General features: G+C 37.4%; 1 protein-coding gene across 3 annotated transcripts in view; it reads right to left on the minus strand.

Annotated features, from left to right (window-relative positions):
* CACNA2D1 (calcium voltage-gated channel auxiliary subunit alpha2delta 1) overlaps window positions 1-25,171 on the minus strand; it is a 587,574-nt gene that overhangs the window by 98,950 nt on the left and 463,453 nt on the right. For all 3 annotated transcript variants that reach the window (XM_057730987.1, XM_057730986.1, XM_057730985.1), the window contains exons 8-10: window positions 24,739-24,808; window positions 22,104-22,154; window positions 19,396-19,495 (exon numbers count right to left, since the gene is read on the minus strand). In XM_057730987.1, the coding sequence (XP_057586970.1) occupies window positions 19,396-19,495; window positions 22,104-22,154; window positions 24,739-24,808 (221 nt within the window). The remainder of the gene's footprint in view (window positions 1-19,395; window positions 19,496-22,103; window positions 22,155-24,738; window positions 24,809-25,171) is intronic.

A 25,171-nucleotide genomic window follows, 5' to 3' on the forward strand; every position in this document is an offset into this window, starting at 1 on the left:
AATGAGAAAGATACACACATCTTAATGTGTGTGCAGAGTAGAGAGCCTATCATACTGACAACATGAGTGAGGATGACTCTTAAAACACAAAGATATTTTATCACTGATTGAAATTTGTTATAAAATGACATCTACATAGCACGCCCCCCCCACCCCAGCAAACTTTACTGTTGTCTTATTTTAAGACATTTCCACAGCCACCCCAGCCTTCAGCAATCACCACCCTGATCAGTCGATGGTCAGTGTCAAGGCAAGACCCTCCATCAGCAAAAAGATTAAGACTCACTGAAGGTTCAGATGATGATTAGCATTTTTTAGCAATAAAGTATTTTTAAATTTAGGTATGTACATCTTTTTTAAAGACATAATGGTATTGCACTCAATAGACCACAACATAGTATAAACATAACTTTTCTATGCACTGGGAAACTAAAAACTTTGTGAAACTTGCTTTATTGTGATGTCTGGAACTGAACTGGTAGTAGTATCTCTGAGGTATGCCTGAACTTTGAAAAAGTTTACTCGTTAAGTGCGGATTATTCATCTGTGCTTATTGGACATGAAGTCTTTTCATAGTCTTTCTAGACCCAGCAAATAAGTCAGTAACTTTTTTCTTTTAAAAACTATAGTTCATAGCTCAATTCAACATGAAAGTGTTCCCTCTGTCTCACCTTAAGAATTTGCTATTTCGAACACTGCAAATACAATTAATTTCTAATTATCAAAAATTGTCTTTAGTGCATCATGTAATTAATGTAAAAATATTTATTATACTTGTCAACACATTATAAACCTTCCTTATACTTGCAAAGCGATTAACTTATCCTTTGGCAATCTCTCTTTTTAAAAACCAAATGACCTTGGTTTCTTGCCCTGCTATTATAATTACTAAATTTGTCCTTTATTTCAGAGTCTTTTCTTCACCGTCTGTAATTTTTTATGTCTTTTAAATGAAGATAATTCTAAGAAGCATCAATTATTTTTGCCTTAACAAACAGTACTTTTTTAAAAATTGAAATATAGTTGATTTACAATATTGTGTTAGTTTCAAGTGTACAATATAGTGATTCAGTTTTTTTTTCCTTTAAAAAACAAGTATATAAGAGAGAGAAAACTTGGGTTCTCTTAATGAACTTAATTCTACTCCTTCTTTCTGCTTTTTAATACCTCCCTCCAAAAATCAAATGGCTACAAAATAAAATATTCATAAACTTCCATAGAACTAGTAATTCTATGAATTACAAAGATCTTAAAATTTAAGTCAATGATAAGCATGATTAGTTGTAACAAGCCCCATACAAACATCTGTTGGACTTTGCTAAAAGTACCTTCTTAAGGTTCCCAGATTTCCTCACTGCTTAATAATCACCTGGGAGACTTGCTAAATGCAGATTCTGGCTCCTTAGGTCTGGGGTGGAGCTTGGGATTCCACGTTTCTAGCCAGCTGTCAGGCGCTGCTCAGGCTGCTTGGCCACAGACCTCACTTTAAGAAGGAAGGGCATAAACTACAATATTCTTGTTCGTTGACATAAATGAGATATGAATCAACATAAAGTTTTCCTGAAATCTAGATGGATGGCTATTTGATAAGACATGAAATGAAATTACTCTCCTAGAATTCATTTGTCACAACACTGTACTGGCGTGCCAAATATCTTTTATTTTACTTGAGTCCTGGCAAAAGGGTCTGTTTTGCAAGGGTGGAGAAATCACTTTTAAATTTAAATTGTGCCACAACCTACAAATGTGCTCGTTATCATACGCAGAGTAGGAAAGTTCCTAAGCTAAGAAAACCATGCCCTTGTCTAGGAACACATTAGGGCTAGTTTAGAAAGAAAACCGAAATGTAAAGCACATAGGAAAAGGAACAATCCAACTCATGTCTTTCTTGCATATACAGTGCGGTTTGATATTTAAACAAACCCCCACTCCGACATTAGTTGATGTTAAACTGTCAAGCCAAGAACTGGGAAGTGTCTGAGATTTTATCCTTCTTGCAAGCTAACGAGTAATCCTCCTACAGTTTCATAGACACTGGCAGAAAAATACAAACCCTTTGGGTCAGAGAGAAAAGGCCACTTATTACGAATAGCAATACCAACAGCAGTACCAATAGCCAGAGTGCCCACCTTTGCTCCCACCCACAACTCAGTTCCCACAGGGAGATGGGAAGAGGGCCAGGGGTCACCCGCACAGGCGGTAGGTGTGTTTCAGGCAAGGAATCCCCAGATGAGGAAGCCCCTGATCTCATATAGGTGCTGCTGGCAGCTGGCCCATCCTCCTCTCAAAAGACAGACAATATCTTACTTACTCTGCATTGTAACTCTCTTATGGGGAGGGAGACATCTCCATCTTGACTTATCTTGGAATGAACATAAATCTGAGCAAACTGGCTGTTAATGGTCAGACCTGAAGAAATGTGACACATTCACGAAGTGTCTCCTAACGGTTGGCAGAAAAGTGTTGGAAGATGACAACAACAGCAAAAACAACAATAATAATAACCCGAACAAGGATTACAATAAATAAGCACTTTGCATGCGTTATTCCATCTGGTGCTCAACAACATAAACACAAGTGAAACAGGATTCTGTCTATTTCAAAGAGGAGGAAACAGACCTGTAAGCCTTCAGTAACTTGCATAAGCTCACAAAACTAGCAGTTTTGAGGCAGGAGGTAGATGGGCCCCCCAGGGAAAGCAATCAGAGATTCATTCTCTGTGGACCCATACTCCAAGATGAGAACAGCAGGACGACTGGGAGAGGGGGCTGGGATAGATGATAAGAGACCACATACTTCTCATTGTGGAAGTCAAGGAAACCTCCCCAACTAGAAAGCTCCTTGGAGGTCAAAAAGGGAGGGAGCGCCACCTCATAGTAAGTGATGCCAACTACCCACAGGCCTCTTCGGTGGAATCCATCCTGGCTAAGAGATGCGCAGGCACACAGGGGAGCATCCTGAGATACACCACATACGGACTCAGAACCAGGCAAATCAAATGAGCGGCCAAAGGAAACCTGGGAGAAATGCCCCCCAAAGCGATTCAAACTACCACGAGGACGCGACTCTCTTTCTGAGCCCGCCCCTCTCTTTCTGAGCCCGCCCGTGTGTCTGTCCACACGTAGGGTACTCTTTTTCCTCCTAATAAATACTTAACTTGTTTTGCTACTTTCCGTCTTTGTGGGAATTCTTTTCTGCAAAGCCCAAAGGGCCAGGGCCTTGTCACTGACCACTGGTCTAGTGGCCCTCACTGGATTCGGTGCTCTCACTGCCGTGACCCAACCTCAATCTCTGGCTGGGAACCGAAACCCTACTTCAAGCCGCTGCAGGCCGAGGCCACAGGAGATCGGTTTCAAAGGTTGTGCATTATCCCTAAGCAAGTCTAAGAGTACCTCTAAGAGGCAGGGTTATCCGAGAAGAGTGGGGAGTAGGGCACTTAAGCAGGGGTGAGCATTTCATCACGACCATCCCTTCCCAGCCTCCTATGTGGCTACGGATCCTCACTCCTCACTGTGCACTGGCATTTAGGGATTGTCACCTCTAGAAGTGTTGCTTAGTGACTACAATCGGGGCAGAGGGTAGAGTTGATTTTTAAAAAAAAAAAATTACCTCCTACAATTAACAGCAAAGATACTGTAAGGAATGATACTTTGATTAGTTCTTTCTGATGAGTAATCACAGACAGCATTTTATAATGACCACAAATTAGGAAAGCCTCCTGCAAGAAAACTGACTCAAAGATCATTGACTAAATCATAACATTCGCATCTAATTCTTAAATAAAAAGATATGTGGTCTTATTGAAACACATGACCATCTTCTTCAGTTAACTTTTCATATATTGCCCATAATTAGCATATATCTTCCTTTCATCCTCCACTGGCTTGCAGTATTTTACTCCTAAAATGTCAAGCTTCCTTACTTTCATAAACAAATCCCACTCTTTGTGTCAACATTTGAAATTTTGCCTGTAAATCAGAACATGCTGTGATTGAATTGCTGCTCTTATCATCTACCACTTACTTCTATCAAAGCATATAACTGGGTTAGTGGGAAAACAGCTACATTATGCCTGCATTTCAGCTCTGCCTACCAGCAGGCTTCCTTTCTGTAACAAAGAACAGCCCTGAAGATAACAGGAACACCAGGAGATGATGCAACATTTGTTCTGACATCTTACGTGTGACTGAAGCATAAAAATTACCATTCTCAAAAAAAGAAAGACACTTAGATATATAAGCCTAAAAGTGAGAAGCTGCTTGATTTTTCTGTCTGGTGGTTCTAGGCAACATTGGGAAAGTGTTCATATAGATTGCATCATAACTCTGGATGACAAACATGATCTTAGGTTACGAGGATGAAGAGACATGCGTGAGGGCTTTGTGGGAAGATTACTGTCAGAGTTAATTATAGAATCACTACCAGGTTTCCTCAGTGCCTTATTATTATGCCTCCTTGAAGTTACAAAAGCTAAAAGTTATACTGCTTCTTTCCTAGACTTTCGAGCAATTTCAGAGAGAAAAACATACATTTGTGTGTGCGCGCGCACGCGCGCGCACACACACACACACACAGAGCCCAGGAGATCATAACTACACCAGAAATTTTTCTTTTTCCCTTAGAATCTCTATGTCATTAAATTGTTACATTTTTGTTTAATGAGAAAGGCCTATCTGTTAAAGACAAAAATATGATTTTACTTTTATCTGACCAAAACGTTGTATAAGAATTCTCTATTTTTGAATTTTTAAAAATTAATTTTTATTGGACTATAGTTGTTTTACAATGTTGTGTTAGTTTTAATTCTCTTTAAATGTATCACTTTCAAGTATTTTTTTTCACCCAACTAATAAAACTGAAGAATTTCTTTTAGATTATGAAGTTGATATGGTTGACATCAAATATTATATAAATGTAAATAACAATTGATGTAGTTTGATAGAAGCAAAAGGACACATGATAAAGTAAATAAATTTGTAAAAAGAAGATATACTACCTAAGCAAAATGTATAATTCAGATACAATGTTTAAGTGTTTACTTGCAATTATAAGAATAATCCAATTCATATATGCTTTTTCAATTCAAAATGTGGCAGATTTCTTAAAGGAATTCCTCCCTGAAACGTAAATAACCTTCTTCTTCAAAACTTAATAATAAATTTAGATTTAAAAGAAGCATTTCTCCTTGCTTTTACAACCTAATCATACTTTATCTAAGAATTCTAATAGTTTGGAATTTTATTTAAATATATCAGTGAAATTATTAAATCTATTTTATATTTTCCTTCAGGGTCCAGCCACATAACTCTGTGGATAAATCTAGAATGATAAATGAAGATGGCTATGTGCCAATCCGGGCTTCTCACTTAGAAAAGATACTACACTTTCTGTTTTTTACCTATAAAATTTAAGTCAGTAATATTATCTCCCTCTCAAGGTTGTTGTGAAGAATAAATGAGTTACTATGAAAAACACATAGAACAGTCTTGCTTCATAAGCAGTGTTTAAAAAAAAACTCTACTAATTCATTCAATTTGATTAAATCGAAGATTAATACACAAATTAGATAAACAATGAACAAATAGATACTTTAGATCTTGTTCACATTGGTTTTCTGAAGGGCAAATCTATGTCTGGAATAATATGACCAGTTAACATCATTTAGTGACTTTTCATTCATGAAAATGTACTAATGGTTTTTCTCAAATAACAAAAGTAAACAAAAATACATAGTTGATAAAAAAAATCAGAGTATAGTTGACAAAAAATCTCCTTATGGTAAATAAGGACCATAAACCACTAAAATAAATTAAATTAATGAACCTCAACTAAACAAGTCAATGTACTAGGAACTGAGACCAGCAATAAATTTCTCTGGGAGTTGAGTACGAAATCACTGTGCCTTCCTCTTTCAAGTATCTTCTGAAATAGTCACCTTAGAATTTGCATGAATTGTGAATTTTTTAATATCACTCCTCTATTTTTGAATATTTAACTGAAATATTTTCATAATTTTTCAGTTGAGATATTGAGATATACTACTTCCATATCAAATGCACTCCCAGCTCTTTCTAAAACCAACAAATTCACTTTGTCTATATCCTTTCAGATCACATTCAAGCTATGTGAAGTGAGGATGCCCCAGCAAGGATTTACAAAGAGCCGTCAAGGCATCAGTAAAGGCTATATCAACCTGATTCACAGAAATCACAAAGAAATATCTTGCAATTTTGTTTCTTAAGAAGTTAGCTAACCATTTCCTTTAAAGAAATACACATTGAACAACCATAATATTTTTAGGAAAAGCAAAGGTCTTTAAAACTTGTCAGGCATTAAGAATCTCAATGGCAATCCCATCTAAGTTCTTTATTTTAATTACGAAAGAATCATTGGTTGCTGGCAAAACGCTGAAAGCATAAAATTCATTCAAAGCCGTTTCTACTGTTTAGTCAGAAAACCTTTTGAGACATATTTTTAAAAGCATCATTCAGTTTCTAACTAAGGCAGAGGCTACTGGGGCCCTATCCATATTTCCCTACCTGTCAGCCCAAACTTAGCTGCCGGAGATTTCTGGAAGCCTTTTGCTTGTGCATATGTTGGCCTGGGAACACTACGGAATTAACGTCCCTAGTGAGCAGTCATTAACTTTAAATACCCTAGCACACTGTCCCTTTGGAAAGAATAATTCCAATTAGGCAACCTATACTGATCCTCAGTATTGCACAGAGGATTAAGCTCTACTCAGAGTGGTAACTTGTTTGATAATCCATTGTTTATTAGTTCCCTTCTTTTTTTGGTTTTGCTTCTGACATTTCTCTAAATCTTTCCTAGAATTACTTTCCATATAAGCCATTTGCACTTGAATCCTTGTCTCAGGAACTATAATATTTCAGAGGAAAACCAATAAAAGCTGATACTAGCAGAGGTCTTAGGAAACAGATCATCAGGATGGGATTCCAGAATTAAATCATTCACCAGTCATGTAGCAACAAAGATTCCACTGATAATTGGCTGTATGTCAGTGATAACTGGAGTAAAGAAAGCCCCTCAGAGGCTACAGCTTCATAACTGCTAAGATTTTCATCTGTAGTGACCACAACACAATGCAGAATAAAGGGGAGGCACGTAGCATTTGAGAAATATGGTGACAGTAGTAATTACAGGGGCTTGCAGTTGGTTAGTTGTTAAATTTATTGAAAAAAGTGACAACCCCCAGGTCAGCCAGCTATCAACTAAGGCCAAAGTGTGAAAGCCAGAAAATACATGGCAGCCAATAAAGAGATTCTAATTTCCTGATGTGAGAAGGACAACATGTGCTAGAAACAGACCCAGAATTGGCTTTTGAAAGTCACTAATTATAAAGGAGGCCACATTCACAGCCTTGGCAGGTTTCTATGCAAAAGTCAGGGCACTAATAGGCAAAGAATGGGACCTTAAGAGTAGGATGAGGACATGCGTAGATGCTATTGAGAGCACTGAATTTCCAGATTCCCTTATACCATCTGGGTAGGAAGAAGTGATCGCTGCCCCTTAGAGGGCAGTAGATTCTCCATTCCTAGAGACCATAAAAGATGATGCTATCCTTAAGATCTGATCTCATCTCCCCTCATGGCTCTAGGCAACAAACAGACCAGGTCTCAGCATGGCCCACCTGGAAAAATAGTCTCTGTTCCAGGACAACAGAAAAACAAAATATTCAAGAAAAGAGATGCAAGATCTGTTTAATATGAACCAGCAGATACTGGGAGAACATGACAGGAAATGGATGTTGATGGATCTTGAGGCAAAAAACACCTGGTCATCAACTTGGTGCGAGGGAGCAAATAGCCTGAGATAAGAAAACACAACTCCTGCATAGTGGCAAATGGGTTGGCTGGTTGGTCAATGCCCTTGAAGAAGCAAGAATGGAAGACCTTCCCCAGACAGAGTTCTGGAGAAGAAGCATGAGGATGGACCTATGGGAGTAGGCATGAAATGTGCAGATCTCTGTCTCACATCAATCACCACTAGAGAACATTCATCACAGAGGAGGTAACTAAACAACTGGGTGCATAGGAGAATTTGTCCATTGTATGTAGCAACTGCCCATAAATTCAGCATTCAGGTAGCAAAGAGAGAGGGGAAATATGTGGGCCTAAAAACATGGGCTCTTTCCCACTACGGCTATCACCATTAGTGAATGGCTAACCCACTGGAAACTGTCCAATGCTGAGTATCCCTCTTCAAAAAGACATTAAACAACTTGATTTCAAATAGGTTATATTCAATTTTACCCCTCTGGAATGAGATGGGATAAATTTTGTTTTTCTTGCTATCGATACATATTTCAGTTAAGTGTTCTGCTTTCCTGTTTCCAGTGCCTCATGCCATATCATTAATCCTCTGGATTCACATACTGTCTGATTTATCATCATGGAATATCATCATGAAATCCTGCATAACATTTCCTCAAATCATGCAATCTCTTTTATAGTAAAGGAGGTCCAATAACAAACAAATGACCATAGGATCCACTGGGTCTAGCATATACTACATCACTTAGAAGCAGCAAGCCTGATAAATCATTGGGATAGTCTCTTAAATGTGGACCTGAAGCTCCAGCTTAGAGCTGACAATCTTTGAGTTAGAGTGTTGGCCTTCAAGATGCTGTATGTACTTTGAACCATGGTGCTAAGTCCACCAATATGCTGGCACCAGACTGTATCCACTCATAAAAAACAATGCTGGAGAAGACAGATGGTGGCGAAGTAGAAGGAAGTGGAATGCATCCCTCTCCACAGATGCATCAGGAATACATCAAAAGACGCAATAATTACCACAGAGAACCAGCTGAACATCAGCAGACGACCTCGCACACAAAGGACTGCAAAGATCCCAACATAACTGGGTAGGAAGAGGGGGAAAAAAAGGAGAAAGAGGAGGAGAAGAAAGGAAAGGGATGGGTCCCACACCCTGGGGAAGGGAGATCTGAAACAGAGGGGAGATTGCTGAACTCAGGGAAACGTCCCTTATCCAACGGAGAAACCCCTTCTCCAACGGGGAATTTCCCTGGGTCAGAAGGGAGGCATTTGGGACTGTTCAAACAGGGTGAAGCAGCTGATCTGGGGCAGACGAGAAAGAGTGAGAAACACACAGAGGATCCACATCATGGCTCAGCATGTCCAGACTGAGAAGTCGGTTCACAGCTGAACAGGGGGTCTGGGAGCTAGAACGTGGGAAACGGAGAACTGGTTCAGCATGAGAAATATTGTTGGCAGTGGGGAGAGGGACTGAGAGGACAGGGGGTTAGAAATCCGCAGCGGAGAATGCCTACCACGGAAAGCTGGGTGGCCATGACGGCGGTTCGATACTGCTGACTCACAAGCCGCGGGTGTAGCCCCTCTCTCATGGTGCCTGCAATGCACAAAGGGAAGACCCCTCTGGGCCTGGCTAATACACTCAGGGATAACAAAGGCCCCCAAGCGGGGCTGACCTAGAGTGCCTGCAGCCAAGAGCCAAAAGTCTGCAGAGTGGCCCAGCTCTGGAGATATTCTGTTTACACCTGAGCTGCTGGCTTCCCTCTGCAACAGGTACCACCATGGCTGACTGAGCTGCCGTGACCCCGGCAGGGCACCTGGGTGGAGTCGTAGCAGGGGGGAGGAGCAGCGGTTGGAGTTGCTCTCTTGGCCTGAGCCACTGGTGTCCCTCTGCAACAGGCACCGCCCGAGCCGCTGCGACCCAGGCAGAGCACCACTGCTCACTCACTCCCAGGGGAAGGAGCCACTATTGTACCCTCTCTCTCCCCACACACTGGAGCTTACAGATGAAAAATAAAGGAAGGGGAGATTGCCGGTCGCAGAGTAACACAAAAAGCCCAAGGTGGGTGGAAGGGCATTTACAGCTGAGACCCCAAGGAAACAGAAATAATAGTATTAATTCTATTGATCTGGTCCATTCTGGGGTCAGTTCTAGCCTTTTTTTTTTTTTTTTTTTTTAATTACAATCTTAGTCCTAAGGGATCTACACGTTTTATAACATATTTTTTAATTCTATTTTTTATTCTATTTTTATTTTTAGCCTTTTTATATATTTCTATTTCTAGCTAAGTTTTTTGTAGTGCTGACTGTATCTCTCCTACCTTCTTCTCATCTCTATTATACATTTCTATTTTTTTTCTTCTTCTTTTCATATTTCCAGTCACACTATGCTCTTCTGTTGCCCTGTCTTCCATCCTTTTTTAGTTCCTTTTATCTTAATATACTTATAATCAATATTATCACTCGGCTCTGTTTCCTTGCTTTATTCTCCAGATGACACACTGCTTTGGTTTTCATCATTAGGTTTAGTCTTTATCTTAGTTCTGATTATACTTGTCTGATTTTGTTTTGGGACTCTTCAGTCTTACTGATTGTACTCTCGCTCTTTATTTTATTTGATCCTAGCTTTCAAAATTTCCCTGGATATGTGTTTGTGTGTGTGTGTGGTTGTTTTTTGTTTTGTTTTCAATTAATTACGATCTTAGTCCTAAAGGATCTACAAGTATTATAATATATTTTTTTATTCTTTTATTCTATTTTTCTCTTCTATTTTTTATATTTAGACGTTTTACATATTTGTATTTCTAGCTAACTTTTTTGTAGTGCTAACTTTATCTCTCTGACCATCTTTCCTTCTCTATCTTTTATACATTTCTATTTTTTTCTCTCTTTTCTTTTTCTTTTCATATTTCCAGTCACACTATGCTCTTCCGTTGCCCTGTCTTCTATCCCTTTTTAGTTGATTTTGTCTTAATATACTTACAAACAATATTATCGGTCTGCTCTGTTTCCTTGCTTTATTCTCCAGATGAGACAGTGCTTTGGTTTTTATTATTAGGTTTAGTCTTTATCTTAGTTCTAAGTATAATTGTCTGATTTTGTTCTCAGAATCTTCAGTCTGTTATTGTGCTTGCTCTTTATTATATTTGATCCTAGCTTTCAAAATCTCCCTGGATTTGTGTTTATGTGGTGCTTTTTTTCTGTTTCTTTTTTTCTGTTGTTTTTTTTTTTTTTTTTTTTTTTTTGGTTTTGAATTTCTGTTGGTTTTCTCTTTGATTGTCTGATGGCATACTGGGGTTCTTCGGTCAGGTCTTTCTAGTGCCTTATGTTCTACTGGAGTCAGTATTGGTGTGTCTTGTACATGTATGTGTTTCCCTTATTTAGTATTTGTTTGACTCAACACTCTGCCATTAGTCTGGGGCTTGGACAGTCTTCTTTAAACCCCTTTATTGCCGGGACCAGCAACCTCTGAAGTCTGGGCTACTCCATCAGAAGTCAAGTAAGAGGTTCTGGGGAGGGAGCACTGAATCCAGGATGCTAAACTACTACAGAGTCCTCAGACACAAGGAAGATTAACTGCAGACTACTCTCACAGAGCCCTGTATCGGAGTCTAAGACTCGGCTTCGTCCGACTGTCTGCAACTGCCAGTGCTGAACACCTCACTCCAAACTACAAACAAGACAGGAACACAATCCCACCCATCAGCACACAGACTACCTAAAGCCACATTAACCTCACAAGTACCCTAAAACACACCACCTGACACAGCCCTGCTCATCAGAGAGAAAAGGCACAGAGCTACACACCAAAAGCAGACACCAGACTCCCCCCACCAGGAGGCCTACTCAAGACACTGGACAAACCCCACCACAGGGGGCAGAGGGCAGAAACAAGAAGAAATACTAGTAGGAAGCATAGGGAGAGGAGAAAGCAAATTCTGTAAATTAGACAAAATGAGAAAACAAAGAAACACCATACAGGCAAAGGAGCAGGAAGAAAACCCACGAGTCCAAATAAATGAAGAGGAAATAGGAAAAATGCCTGAAAAAGAATTCAGAGTAATGATAGTAAAGATGAACCAAAATCTTGATTACAAAATACAGAAAATACAAGAAACAGTTAATAAGGACTCAGAAGAACTAAAGAGCAAACAAATAGTAATGGAAAACAAAATAACCAAAATTAAAAATACTCCAGATGGTATAAACAGCAGAATAACTGAGGCAGAAGAATGAATAAGTGCGTTGGAAGACAGAATGGGGGAAATAACTGCCACAGAGCAGGAAAGAGAAAAAAGAATGGAAGACAGTCTCAGAGACCTTGGTGATAACATTAAGTGCACCAACTGAATCATAGGCATCCCAGAAGAAGAAGAAAAAAAGAAAGGGTCTGAGAAAATATTTGAAGAGGTTATAGCGGAAAACTTTCCCAACGTGGGAAAGGAAATAATTAATCAAGTCCAAGAAGCACAGAGTCCCATACAGAATAAACCCAAAGAGAAATACACCAAGGCACATATTAATCAAACTAATGAAAATTAAACACAAAGAAAAAATATTAAGAATGGCAAGAGAAAAGCAACAGATAACATATAAGGGAAAACCCATAAGGATAACAGCTGATATTTCTGCAGAAACCCTCCAGGCCAGAAGGGAGTGGCAGGATATACTCAAAGTCCTGAAAGAGAAAAACCTACAGCCAAGAATACTCTACCCAGCAAGAATCTCATTCAGATTCGACAGAGAAATCAAAAGCTTTACAGACAAGCAAAAGTTAAGAGAATTCAGCACCACCAAACCAGCCTTACAACAAGTGCTAAAGGAACTTCTCTAAGTAGGAAACACAAAAGAAGGAAAACACCTACAAAAACAAACCCAAAATAATTAAGAAAATGGTAATAGGAACACACATGTCAATAATCACCTTAAGGTAAATGGATTAAATGCTCCAACCAAAAGACACAGATTGGCTGAATGGATACAAAAACAAGACCCTTCTATATGCTGCCTACAAGAAACCCACTTCAGACCAAAGAACACATATAGACTGAAAGTAAAGGGATGGAAAAAGATATTTCATGCAAATGGAAGTCAAAAGAAAGCTGGAGTAGCAATACTCATATCAGAAATATTAGACTTTAGAGTAAAGACTATTACAAGAGACAAGGAAGGACACTACATAATGATCAAGGGATCCATCCAAGAAGAACGTATAACAATTGTAAATATCTATGCACCCAACATAGGAGCACCTCAATACATAGGGCAAATGTTAACAGCCATAAAAGGGGAAATTGACTGTAACACAATAACAGTAGGAGACTTTAACACCCACTCACATCAATGGACAGATCATTCAAACCGAAAATAAATAAGGAAACACAAGCTTTAAATGACACATTAGACCATCTCAACTTAATTGATATTTATAGGACATTCCATCCAAAAACTACAGAATATACTTTCTTCTCAAGTGCACATGGACCATTTCCAGGATAGATCACATCTTGGGTCACAAATCAAGCCTTGGTAAATTCAAGAAAACTGAAATCATGTCAAGCATTTTCTCTGAGCACAATGCCATGAAACTACATATCAATTACCTGAAAAAAACTGTAAAAAATACAAACACATGGAGACTAAAAAATATGCTATTAAACAACCAAGAAATCACTGAAGAAATCAAAGAGCAAATCAAAAAATACCTAGAAACAAATGACAATGAAAACACAATAACCCAAAACCTACGGGACGCAGCAAAAGCAGTTCTAAGAAGGAATTTTATAGCAATAGAGTCCTACCTCAAGAAACAAGAAAAATATCAAATAAACAACCTAACCTTACACCTAAAACAACTAGAGAAAGAAGAACAAAAAAAACCCAAAGTGAGCAGAAGGAAAAAAATCATAAAGATCAGATCAGAAATAAATGAAAAAGAAAGGAAGGAAACAATAGCAAAGATCAATGAAACTAAAAGCTGGTTCTTTGAGAAGATAAACAAAATTGATAAACCATTAGCCAGACTCATCAGGAAAAAAAGGGAGAAGACGCTAATCAACAGAATTAAAAATGAAAAAGGAGAAGTAACAACTGACACCACAGAAATACAAAAGAATATGAGAGACTACTACAAGCAACTATATGCCAATAAATTGGATAACCTGGAAGAAATGGATAAATTCTTAGAAAAGTACAATCCTCCAAGACTGAACCAGGAAGAAATAGAAACCATGAACAGACCAATCACAAGTACAGAAGTTGAGACTGTGATTAAAAATCTCCCAACAAACAAAAGCCCAGGGCCAGATGGCTTCACAGGCAGATTCTATCAAACATTTTGAGAAGAGTTAACACCTATCCTTCTCAAACTCTTCCAAAATATAGCAGAAGGAGGAACACTCCCAAACTCATTTGATGAGGCCACCATCACCCGGATACCAAAACCAGGCAAAGATGTCACAAAAAAAGAAAATCACAGGCCAATATCACTGATGAATATAGATGCAAAAATCCTCAACAAAATACTACCTAACAGAATCCAACAGCACTTTAAAAAGATCATACACCATGATCAAGTGGGGTTTATCTCTGGGATGCAAGGATTCAATATACGCAAATCAATCAATGTGATACAACATATCAACAAAGTGAAGGATAAAAACCAGATGATCATCTCAATAGACGCAGAAAAAGCTTTTCACAAAATTCAACATCCATTTATGATCAAAAACTCTCCAGAAAATGGGCATAGAAGGAAATTACCTCAACATAATAAAAGCCATATATGAGAAACCAAAAGCCAGCATTGTTCTAACTGGTGAAGAACTGAAAGAATTCCCTCTAAAAACCGGAACAAGACAAGGGTGCCCACTCTCACCATTATTATTCAACATAGTTTTGGAAGTTTTAACCACAGCAATCAGAGAAGAAAATGAAATAAAAGGAATCCAAATTGGAAAAGTAGAAGTAAAATTGTCACTCTTTGTAGATGACATGATAGTATACATAAAAAACCCTAAAGACTCTACCAGAAAACTGCTAGCACTAATCAATGAATTTAGTAAAGTAGCAGGATACAAAATTAATGCACAGAAATCTCTTGTATTCCTATACAATAACAAGGAAAGAGCAGAAAGAGAAATGAAGGAAACTCTCCCATTTACCATTGCAACAAAAAGAATAAAATACCTAGGAATAAAACTATCTAAGGAGGCAAAAGACCTCTATGCAGAAAACTGTAAGACACTGATGAAAGAAATCAAAGATGATACAAACAGATAGAGGGACATACCATGTTCTTGGATTGGAAGAATCAACATTGTGAAAATGACTATACTACTCAAAACAGTTTACGGATTCATTGCAATCCCTATCAAATTACCAATGGCATTTTTCACAAAACTAAAACAAGAAATCTTACGATTCGTATGGAAATGCAAAAGACCCCAAATAGCCAAAGCAATCTTAAGAAGGAAAGATGGAGTTGGTGGAATTAAGCTTCCTGTCTTCAAACTATACTACAAGGCCACAGTGATCAAGACAGTATGGTACTGGCACAAAAATAGAAAGGAAGATCAATGGAACAGAAGAGAGAACCCAGAGGCAAACCCAAATACATATGGGCACCTTATCTTTGACAAAGGAGGCACGAATATACAACGGAAAAAAGACAGCCTCTTCAAGAAGTGGTGCTGGGAAAACTGGACAGCAACATGTAAAAGAATGAAATTAGAACACTTCCTAACACCACACACAAAAATAAAATCCAAATGGATTTAGGTCAAAAGATGTAAATATATGGCCAGACACTATAAAACTCTTAGAGGAAAACGTAGGAAGAACACTCTATGACATAAATCAAAACAACATTATTTGTGACCCATCTCCTAGAATTATGGAAAAAAAATCAAAAATAAACAAATGGGACCTAATGAAACAAATGCTTTTGCACAGTGAAAGAAACCATAAACGAGACAGGAAGACAACCCTCAGAATGGGAGAAAATATTTGCCAATGAAGCAATTGACAAAGGATTAATCTCCAAAATGTATAAACAACTTATCCAGCTCAATATCAAAAAAGCAAATAACCCAATCCACAAATGGGCGGAAGACCTAAATAGACAATTCTCCAAAGAAGACATATAGATGGCTAACAAACACATGAAAAGATGCTCAACATCACTAATCATTAGAGAGATGCAAGTCAAAGCCACAATGAGGTATCACCTCACACTGGTCAGAATGGCTATCATCAAAAAATCTAGAGAGAATAAATGTTGGAGAGGGTGTGGAGAAAAGGGAACTCTCCTGCACTGTTGGTGCGAATGTAAGTTGGTACAGCCACTATGCAAAACAGTTTGGAAGTTCCTTAGAAAACTAAAAATAGAGCTACCATATGATCCAGTAATCCCATTCCTGGGCATATACTCAGAGAAAACCATAATCCAAAAAGAAACATGTACCATAGTGTTCACTGCAGCACGATTTACAATAGCCAGGACATGGAAGCAACCTAAATGCCCACCAACAGATGAATGGATAAAGGATATGTGGTACATATACACAACGGAATATTACTCAGCCATAAAAAGGAATGAAATGGAGCTATATGTAATGAGGTGGATAGACCTAGAACCTGTCATACAGAGTGACGTAAGCCAGAAAGAGAAAAACAAATACTGTATGCTAACTCATATATACAGAGTCAAAAAAAAAAAAAAAAAAAAAAAAGGTACCAATGAACCCAGTGACAGGGCAAGAATATGGATGCAGAGAATGGACTGGAGGACATGGGGTTAGGGGTGCGGGGAGTGAAGGGGAAGCTGGGATGAAGTGAGAGAGTAGCATAGACATATATACACTACCAACTGTAAAAAAGATAGCTAGTGGGAAGTTGCTGTATAGCATAGGGAGATCAACTCAATGATGGGTTATGCCTTGGAAGGCCAGGACAGGGAGGGTGGGAGGGAGTCGTGGGAGGGAGGGGATATGCGGATATATGTATAAATACAGCTGACTCACTTTGATGTACCTCCAAAAAAAACAAACAAACAAAACACAATGCTACATTTTCAGGAATTTTTAAACAATAAAGGAATCAATCAAACAAGAGAATATAACACTTGTGAATATCTATGCACCCAGTATAAAGCACCTAAACATATAAAGCAAATATTAACAGACATAAAAGGAGACACTGACAGTAATACAATAATAGTAGGGGACTTTAATACCCCAAATTCATTAATGGATAGATCATGCAGACAGAAAATCAATACAGAAACACTGGCTTTAAATGACTTATTAGATGCCATCTTTAAGGATCATTAATTGGATGCAGTGGATACTGGGCAGGTTTCTAACTAACATCATCTGCAACTTTCTGTTTCAGTTCTCTCTCTTGCGGCCACAGTCTATTCTGGCCACACATGTGGAAGGATGGTACATACTTAAAACCCCAGTTCATTTGGCCTTGAGGCAGAAAAACTTTGAAGTTCATATTCTATATAGCTTCTAGGATTCCTCAGTAGGATTGAGTTCCCTTAAATTAAGTTTCTTTAATTGGCTTCCTTCCTTCCCTTGCCTCACTTCCTTTGATTGTGTTTCCTGGGATCACGTCCCAAATAAACCACTTACACTTGAATCCATGAGTAAGAATCAGGACGAAGCCAGACTAAAGACATTAACCATATTTAATGTCTGCTGGTTTTATATAAATTTCATTAGATATGCCAAATATGTACAGAACTTAATGTTTTTACAATTTTCTCCTTTGCTATACCAAAGATAATATTTTGTTAGCAACTATTCTAGTGCCTTTATAATAAACAATATGTTTATGTACAAATTAAACTAAATGATTATCTTTTCTGATCAACTAATTTGAGAGACCAAGCATTTTACTTGTTCTCATTTTGTTGAATAAGTTATGAGATAACACACAGGGTCAGATTATAAAATCAGATTGACATGAATCAGAGCTCTTAAACAGCATCAAATTTTACTAATAATATCAAGGATGTTCACAAGCTAAAGGACTGCTAAAGGTTCAAATAAAGATCTGGGCATGGAGGGCAGTTCCTGCAGGTGTTATGAGCTGAACTGTGTCCTTCCGATATTGAAGTCCCAACCCCTGGTACCTCCAAATGTAACAGTAATCATAGATAAGTTCTTTAAAGAGTGGCCATTTGGGTAAAGGCAGAATTCACTAAGACTGGTGTCCTTATAAGAAGAAGAAGAGACACTAGTCTGCACAGGGAGATGACCATATGAAGTGGTAGCAAGAGGGCAGCCATCTGCAAGCCAAGGAAAGAGGCCTCAGGAGAAAATGACCCTGCCAGCACCTTGATCTTGGACTTCCAGCCTCCAGAACTATGAGAGAAAAATTTCTGTAGTTTAAGCTACCCAGTTTTTGGGTAGTTGTTACAGCAGCCATAGAAAACTAATAGACCAGGTCCTTCCTTACTGTATTGGAGATACTCCTCTGGGCCCAGATGAATGAGGTCTCAAAAAGAGGTTTGCAGGGTTCCTTGCACAGTGGGAGTATTAAAACTATGAATTATCTCCAGTTTATTGCCCAGAGAGTTATATTACCTACTAGATATTTTTAAAGGAGTCTTGCCTAGTTGATCTTGGGTTCTATTTATGACATTAACCTTAAGCTAGGGATATCCTGCTAAAAGCTTTTTCAGAGTAATTCCTCTTCCTCTTAAGTAAATATGATTTATCTAGTTTTTTGAGGCTCTGGTTGATTATACTCAGTTCCTCTGCCTACTTTTTCCCAGGGGGATACCCTTCCAGTGAAGGGAGTAAATTGACTATAGGCCAGCTGCTTTAACTTCCTCTCATGTGATTTTAGAGGCAGATCCATTCTCCTGTGTTCAATACAAAATGACCTCATCACAAATACTTCTTCCCTCACTTCACCTCTATGAATATAACCACTTCAAATGTGAAATTATATCAACCAGTACACGGCCATGAAATTTTCTGCCCAAATTCTATGAATTAAGATGCGATACGGTAATATTCATTTTGTCCTGTTTTATTTGCGTCAAAGTTCAATGCTCTCTAGCTTTGAGGAGGAAGGTCTAAAATGGTTCCTGGTAATTAGATTTTTAAGAAAGTACATTCAAATATCTATTGCTTCTCATGTTAATAAAAATTAAAAAAAAAACAACTTTAAAGAAAAATACATTATGGATATGCGCCCAGTATGAAAAAGGAGTATTATAACGAACAGAAAATTGCCATACTTCCAAGTTGCTACTTATTGGGAGTTACAATGGTATCAATGAACACAGGAGTTCATGTCAAGTGTTTAAGCTGCTCTGAGTCAAAGACAGTATATATAATGGTTTTCCTTCATTGCTTTGATCACTTCATTAATGGGTAAATCCTCAAACATTCAGAAAGGACCTTGGTGTGGAAGTATGGGAGAACGAGTAACTAGATAGGAAAGATCAGTAAGATAATCTTGTGATAGGACCAGAAATATCTCAGTCTGTCTAAGACAGAACACTATAAAGTGTTTAAAATTAAAGGGAGATAAAAACTGTAGATTTTACTCAGCAAAAGTGCAGTCATCATATACTTACTGAGGCTACGTTTACAAAATCGTCATCTGAGAGGGTTTCCAACATTTCGGAGACAGATGTTCGGATCAGCTTAAGTGTCAATCCACTAACACTCCCACTCCTGTAAAAAAAATAGGTCCACACATTAATAACCATTTAATCAACATCAGACACCTTAAGGAAATGAAACTTATGCACTGGCTCTAAATTATTTGTATAATATTCAACTAATTTTGTCTTCAAAAATCAGTAGTAGAAAAAGTCCTATTTTTGATAGCAAGTAGAAATAAATTATAAGAAATCTTGTCTTTCTTTCCTACTAGCATCAGAATGTATTTATTTCTAACTCAAATGATGAAAATTACATGTCAAGTGACAATTTTAAGAAACTATGGATACTCAGAGCATATTTACTTATTCAGGAAATATATACTGAATACCAGCTCTGTTAGCCAAGTTAGAAGTGAGGGCTACAGAGGTTAATAGATACAGTCATTGCCCCAGGAAGCCCACTGTTTGACTTGATTAAACCAATAATTGTGAAGCAGCATGGTAATTTGATAATAGATTTGTAAACACAATGCCTTGTTTTATATCCTAAAGTAGATATTCTCTGGGGTTTAGTCTTCATTTTTCTTGTCTCTACATATTTTATGATCCTGGATGACCGCATCTGCTTGTAGGGCTCATCTCTAGGCAATTAACTTCCACTTTTATATCTCTAGATCCCAACTTTTTTCCAGTTTTACTTTTCTAGGTGCTTGTTAAGTGACTACAGGTTCAATGTCCAAAATGACAAATTAGTCCCAAACTTATTTTTCTTTCCTACATATGTCCTTTCCTACATATATCCTTTTCCTACATGTCAACCACACTAGATCTCAGTCATTCGATTTCATGCTCCCTCTCATTCTTCCTACCGATTCAGACAGCCTCTCTTATTCATTCCACTTTACACTGTTCTCTCCATCCTCTCTCCACTCTGGCTTAGGTCTTTATCACCTCAAGACCCTGAGCTAAGATAAAAGCCACTCCATCCATCTCTTAATCCCTTCTCCTCCCCATGCTAAGAGGTGAAAATCCTGGCAGCATACCTTGATCTAATTCTGTCAATAGATCATAGTTACCTATAAAATTGCCAAGAATCTTAAGAGCCTGTCATTTAGAAACTTTCATCTTTTCTCTCTCTCCTTCCTCCACTTCCTGTTTAGTTCCCTCAGATATTCTCATTTGATGCCACTTTGCTTCTGTCATTTCTTCCACCTGAAATTCCACTCTTATTTCCTCTCCCCTCCCATGCCTGCCTTGTTAAATCTTAGCTGTAAGGATTCAATTCCAATTTTATCCCCATAACAAAGTCTTTCCTGACACTTCAAATTGAAATGTGCTCTCTCACCTATGTATTGCTTCAGTGCTGTGTCATACTTAGTATCTCACGCTTCCTATAACTGTTTTAGGTATTTGTGAATATGGTTTGTTTTCATCATGGTTTGAATCATCTTTGAGATCAGGGACCATGTCTTAATCATCTTTGTCTCTATATCATCACATTGAATATAGGATACCCTCAATACATTTCTGTTGAAATAATTTTTTAAAATGGCATTACAACTCCATATACATTTTTAACCTTGGTATCCCACACGGGTTCTAAAGATTTCAATAAAAGAAATCATTTCTGGAGATTAGCATATATCCAATAGGATTATAACATATTGCATTACCATGTAGATTTATACTTCAGAATAGCCAGGATTAGCATATGTTCAAACTCTACAATAATTTAATTAAAACAAGATGAAGTTTAAATGCAAATGAAATGAGATTTAATATTTAAGTTACATTTGTCAAATTCATTTATCTTCTCTTTCTCAGGCAAGGTCACACAATTTTAAACTTGTTTAATTCACGTTACAACGGGGAAATTTTCAAACGCTGACACTATCCTGTGAAATGAATTTAGTTGCCTATAAAATACTGGATTATGTTTCTTCCAGGGCAAAGAACAGATGAGGATATACTTCTTTTTTCTCTCTGGGAAAATAATATAAGCATTTTACACCTCATGTTTTTAATTCCTTGGTATTACTCTTAAAAACTAAATCTCCAAAGCATGATATATGGATATATTCTTCTCTATGTTCTACAGTTTCATCTTCAATCTTTTTTGGAAGATTACACACACACACCCTAACTTCAAGCAATGTGACAAATAAATAGAATGACCAATATAAAAACTCATGAAATTCTTTCTTGTATTTCAGCATTTCCCTTGAGAAAGGCCCACTGTTGACATTTAATATATCTAATATTTATCTATTTTGTGTCCAATTGCTAAAAGATATTTGAATCATTAATAACTAAGTGCCAACTAATGATTCTACTTTTTTTGTAGCAAAAACAGATTAGTTTTAGCAACCACGTACTTTAATATTGTTTAAAATATAAAGCAAAAATTGGAAGCAAATCAATAATTTTTCAAAGAGCTCCGACTTTAGAACCAAGCCATAATTTTCAATTCTGACATAGATTCCTCTCATTTTCAATAAGAGAATTTTTGTTTGTTTTGTTACTGCCTTAATTTGATCTCTTTGTCTGGATATAAAAGCCATCATAATTATCCTTTGCCTTTTTTTCAACCTATTTTCTAGTCCCAACCTACTACTGTTATCTAAAACTCCTCCCTATAATCTCAGTTTAGAAAAATCATATAATATTTAACTACTCACACATCAACCAGAATAAGCATGTCTTTAGGAGATGCAGCTCCTTGGATGTACCTGTAACAAATATCATACGAATAATTTTTTCTCTTGCAAAATATCAAACATTGATATTTGTTGAACTGCTATTTACTGATCTCTGAGATATTTTCCAAGCAAGGCCCTCCTTCATTCTATCTCAGTAGGCAATGCTCTTTTATTCACAATTCTTCAACATCAACTTTAAAAAAGCTACATTTAACATAATAAAAATGTCAGAAGCATGATACTTAAAGTATGTTTTGCAGATATTTATAACAAAGGAATAAGAGATATACTTTAATACTAGGAGCAAAAGAAATTAACTTCTGGAAGAACATTTCCCCCTCCCAAAAAAAGTCATCATAAATTCCATTTTGCTGATCACAAGTTTTAAAACTCACTCTAAATAATAATAATAAAAACAAGCAATAATAAGATTATGTCATATATTTAAACACACACACAAAAAAACCCCCACAAAAGTAGATTAGTGGTCTAGGAACATGAAAAAGCAATATCAATATAAGACAAATACAAAGGGACAATAAAGTAATTAAAAACAAAACAATATATAATGTTACTTGCAAAAATTTCAAGTAGTGGTTCTCAAACTTTATAGTATCTAAAATTCATCTGGAGAGCCAGTTCAAAATGCCACACTCAACCCCAGCCCTGCAGATTCAGAATCTCTATATGTGAAAAGACTCTAGGAGAATAGTTCAGCCACCGTAGAGATAAACTTAACTATAGGTGAATAATCTGGAAAGCTCATGTTGCCTGACTGCAGACTGATGGGAACTGGGGACCTGCCTTCCCCAACAAAAAGAGCTGCATCTGAACTCAGTGTTCTCATTGTCCATGACTCTAAATCCAACTTCTCAGAAGCCTGCCAGACAACATGCCAATTAGTTTTCAGACAACATGCAGCACAATCAATATTCAGGACTATATGATCATGAAACAGAGTTTATAGCTTGCATTCAAGTTTGTTTCCCTATTAGAAGGTAAAATGGCAGGGTTGCTGGGAGATTTCAATTGAAGGCAAATCTAGTTCATGTCTAGCATCCTGACAAATGGTCCTGGCATGCTTCTCCACGAGAAGATGAGAGGACAGGATATGGTCTGTCTCTTCTGGTTGGGACCTAGTTTCTAAGTTTCCGCCAAAACAACTGGTTCTTGACCCCAAATCATGTGATGTCATAGACTTTGCCCCCACTCGACAACCCATGGCTCCATGGCCACTAACTTGGAGAAATATTATCAAGAATGATATGTGGATTAATAATATCTGGTAGTATTATACATGGTTCGTGTTTATGTAAATTGCTACTGGGATGTTTAATAGGGCATTTTAAAAGCCTTAAATACATTTCTTTGAATCAACTATTACATGTCTTACCATTCGTCTGAACCCTAGCAAAAAGTCAGAAATAACCTAAATGTCCAAAAATAGGGGATTTTGAAAATAAGTTACCACCTAGTCATTCTTTTAAAATGATGTTAGTATGTCTCTTATGAAAATGTATTGATATCAAAGAGTAGGTTACAAAGCAGCATATTGTAAAATGTGTGAACTCATTAAAAAAATATATAGCCACACATTTAAATATATTTAAAAAATCAATTGAAATACATGAGTTTAACAATTGTTTCCCAGTGAGTGCAATTGTGACTTACTTGATATTTTTTTACTTACATGTCAGGAGAACGAGTTTCTTTCTTTTTTTTTTTTTTTTTTAATAAATGATTTATTTATTGGCTGCGTTGGGTATTCGTTGCTGCACATGGGCTTTCTCTAGTTGACGTGAGTGGGGGCTACTCTTCATTGCCGTGCACAGGCTCCTCATTGTAGTGGCTTCCCTTGCTGTGGAGCACAGGCCCTAGGTGCGTGGGCTTCAACAGTTGCAGCACATGGGCTCAATAGTTGTGGTTCACGAGCTCTAGAGCACAGGCTCAATAGTTGTGGCACATGGGCTTAGTTGCTCCACAGCATGTGGGATCTTCCCAGAGCAGGGCTCAAACCCGTGTCCCCTGCATTGGCAGGCGGATTCTTTAACACTGCGCCACCCGGGAAGTCCCAGGAGAATGAGTTTCTTTAGTAGTAAGGAACAAATATACTTTCTTTTTGGAAAAATGAAACCTAAGCTATATGTCTGTAACTAGGGGCAGCTCTTACCTTAGAGCCAGTTCTCATTAGTCCACTGCCAGAGGCAAAGTACCTTCTACTCTACCTAGATGCTCTGTTAGAGCCCTACTCCAAGCAAACTGGGAGCCTTTCAATAGAAATCCCCACCAGCTAAAAGAGATTTAGAGATGACATTGACTAAGAAACTCAAAGTAGTCCATTTGAAATGCGTTTGATGAATCATTTCAACAACAGTCATTATCATGGCCATTAAGCTCGTCATCTTCATTTAGCTTTAACTGTTTTAAAGTATAAATACATAAAAAATTCAAATGTGTAAAAGAAAAGAAAAACAATCCAGAACTCTTTAAATAATCAGACAATATTCATCCTAATAATGGAAAAATTCCAACTTTTTCATAAAAAAAAATAGAAAAGAAATGAAACCTTATTTTGTGTTTTTTCATGTTTTCATGACTACCCCAAAATTCTTACCATGGTCTCCTGCGTACATCATAAAGGTCAATCTTGTTTGGAGTTCTACTGTTATCAACCCATGGAGAAGCTTAAAGAGAGAGAGAGAGAGAGAGTGAGTGAGACAGCAAGACAGTGAGAGAGCAAGAGAGAGAAGTCAAATTTAAAATATAGCACTCTCCCAAATCAAAATGTTAGATATTATCTAGGAAAGTAATATTTTTAAAAGTCACAAAACACACATTCCACTTATCCAGAGTAATGTTAAAATGGGAGATACCATTGTCTTGTCCTTAATCTTTTTCTTTGTTAAAATTTAAAACAACATAGCAATACAAAAGAAAGCTGTGTAAGTCAATTTCTTTTTATATTATTTCAGAAATAACTTGTCAACATGGAGATTTTCTGAGTACCAACGAATATGTTTTACCAAGGTGTCCAGTGGTTACACATT

This window comes from Hippopotamus amphibius, chromosome 4, assembly GCF_030028045.1.
Source record: "Hippopotamus amphibius kiboko isolate mHipAmp2 chromosome 4, mHipAmp2.hap2, whole genome shotgun sequence".
In the NCBI taxonomy this organism is placed as follows: domain Eukaryota; kingdom Metazoa; phylum Chordata; class Mammalia; order Artiodactyla; family Hippopotamidae; genus Hippopotamus; species Hippopotamus amphibius.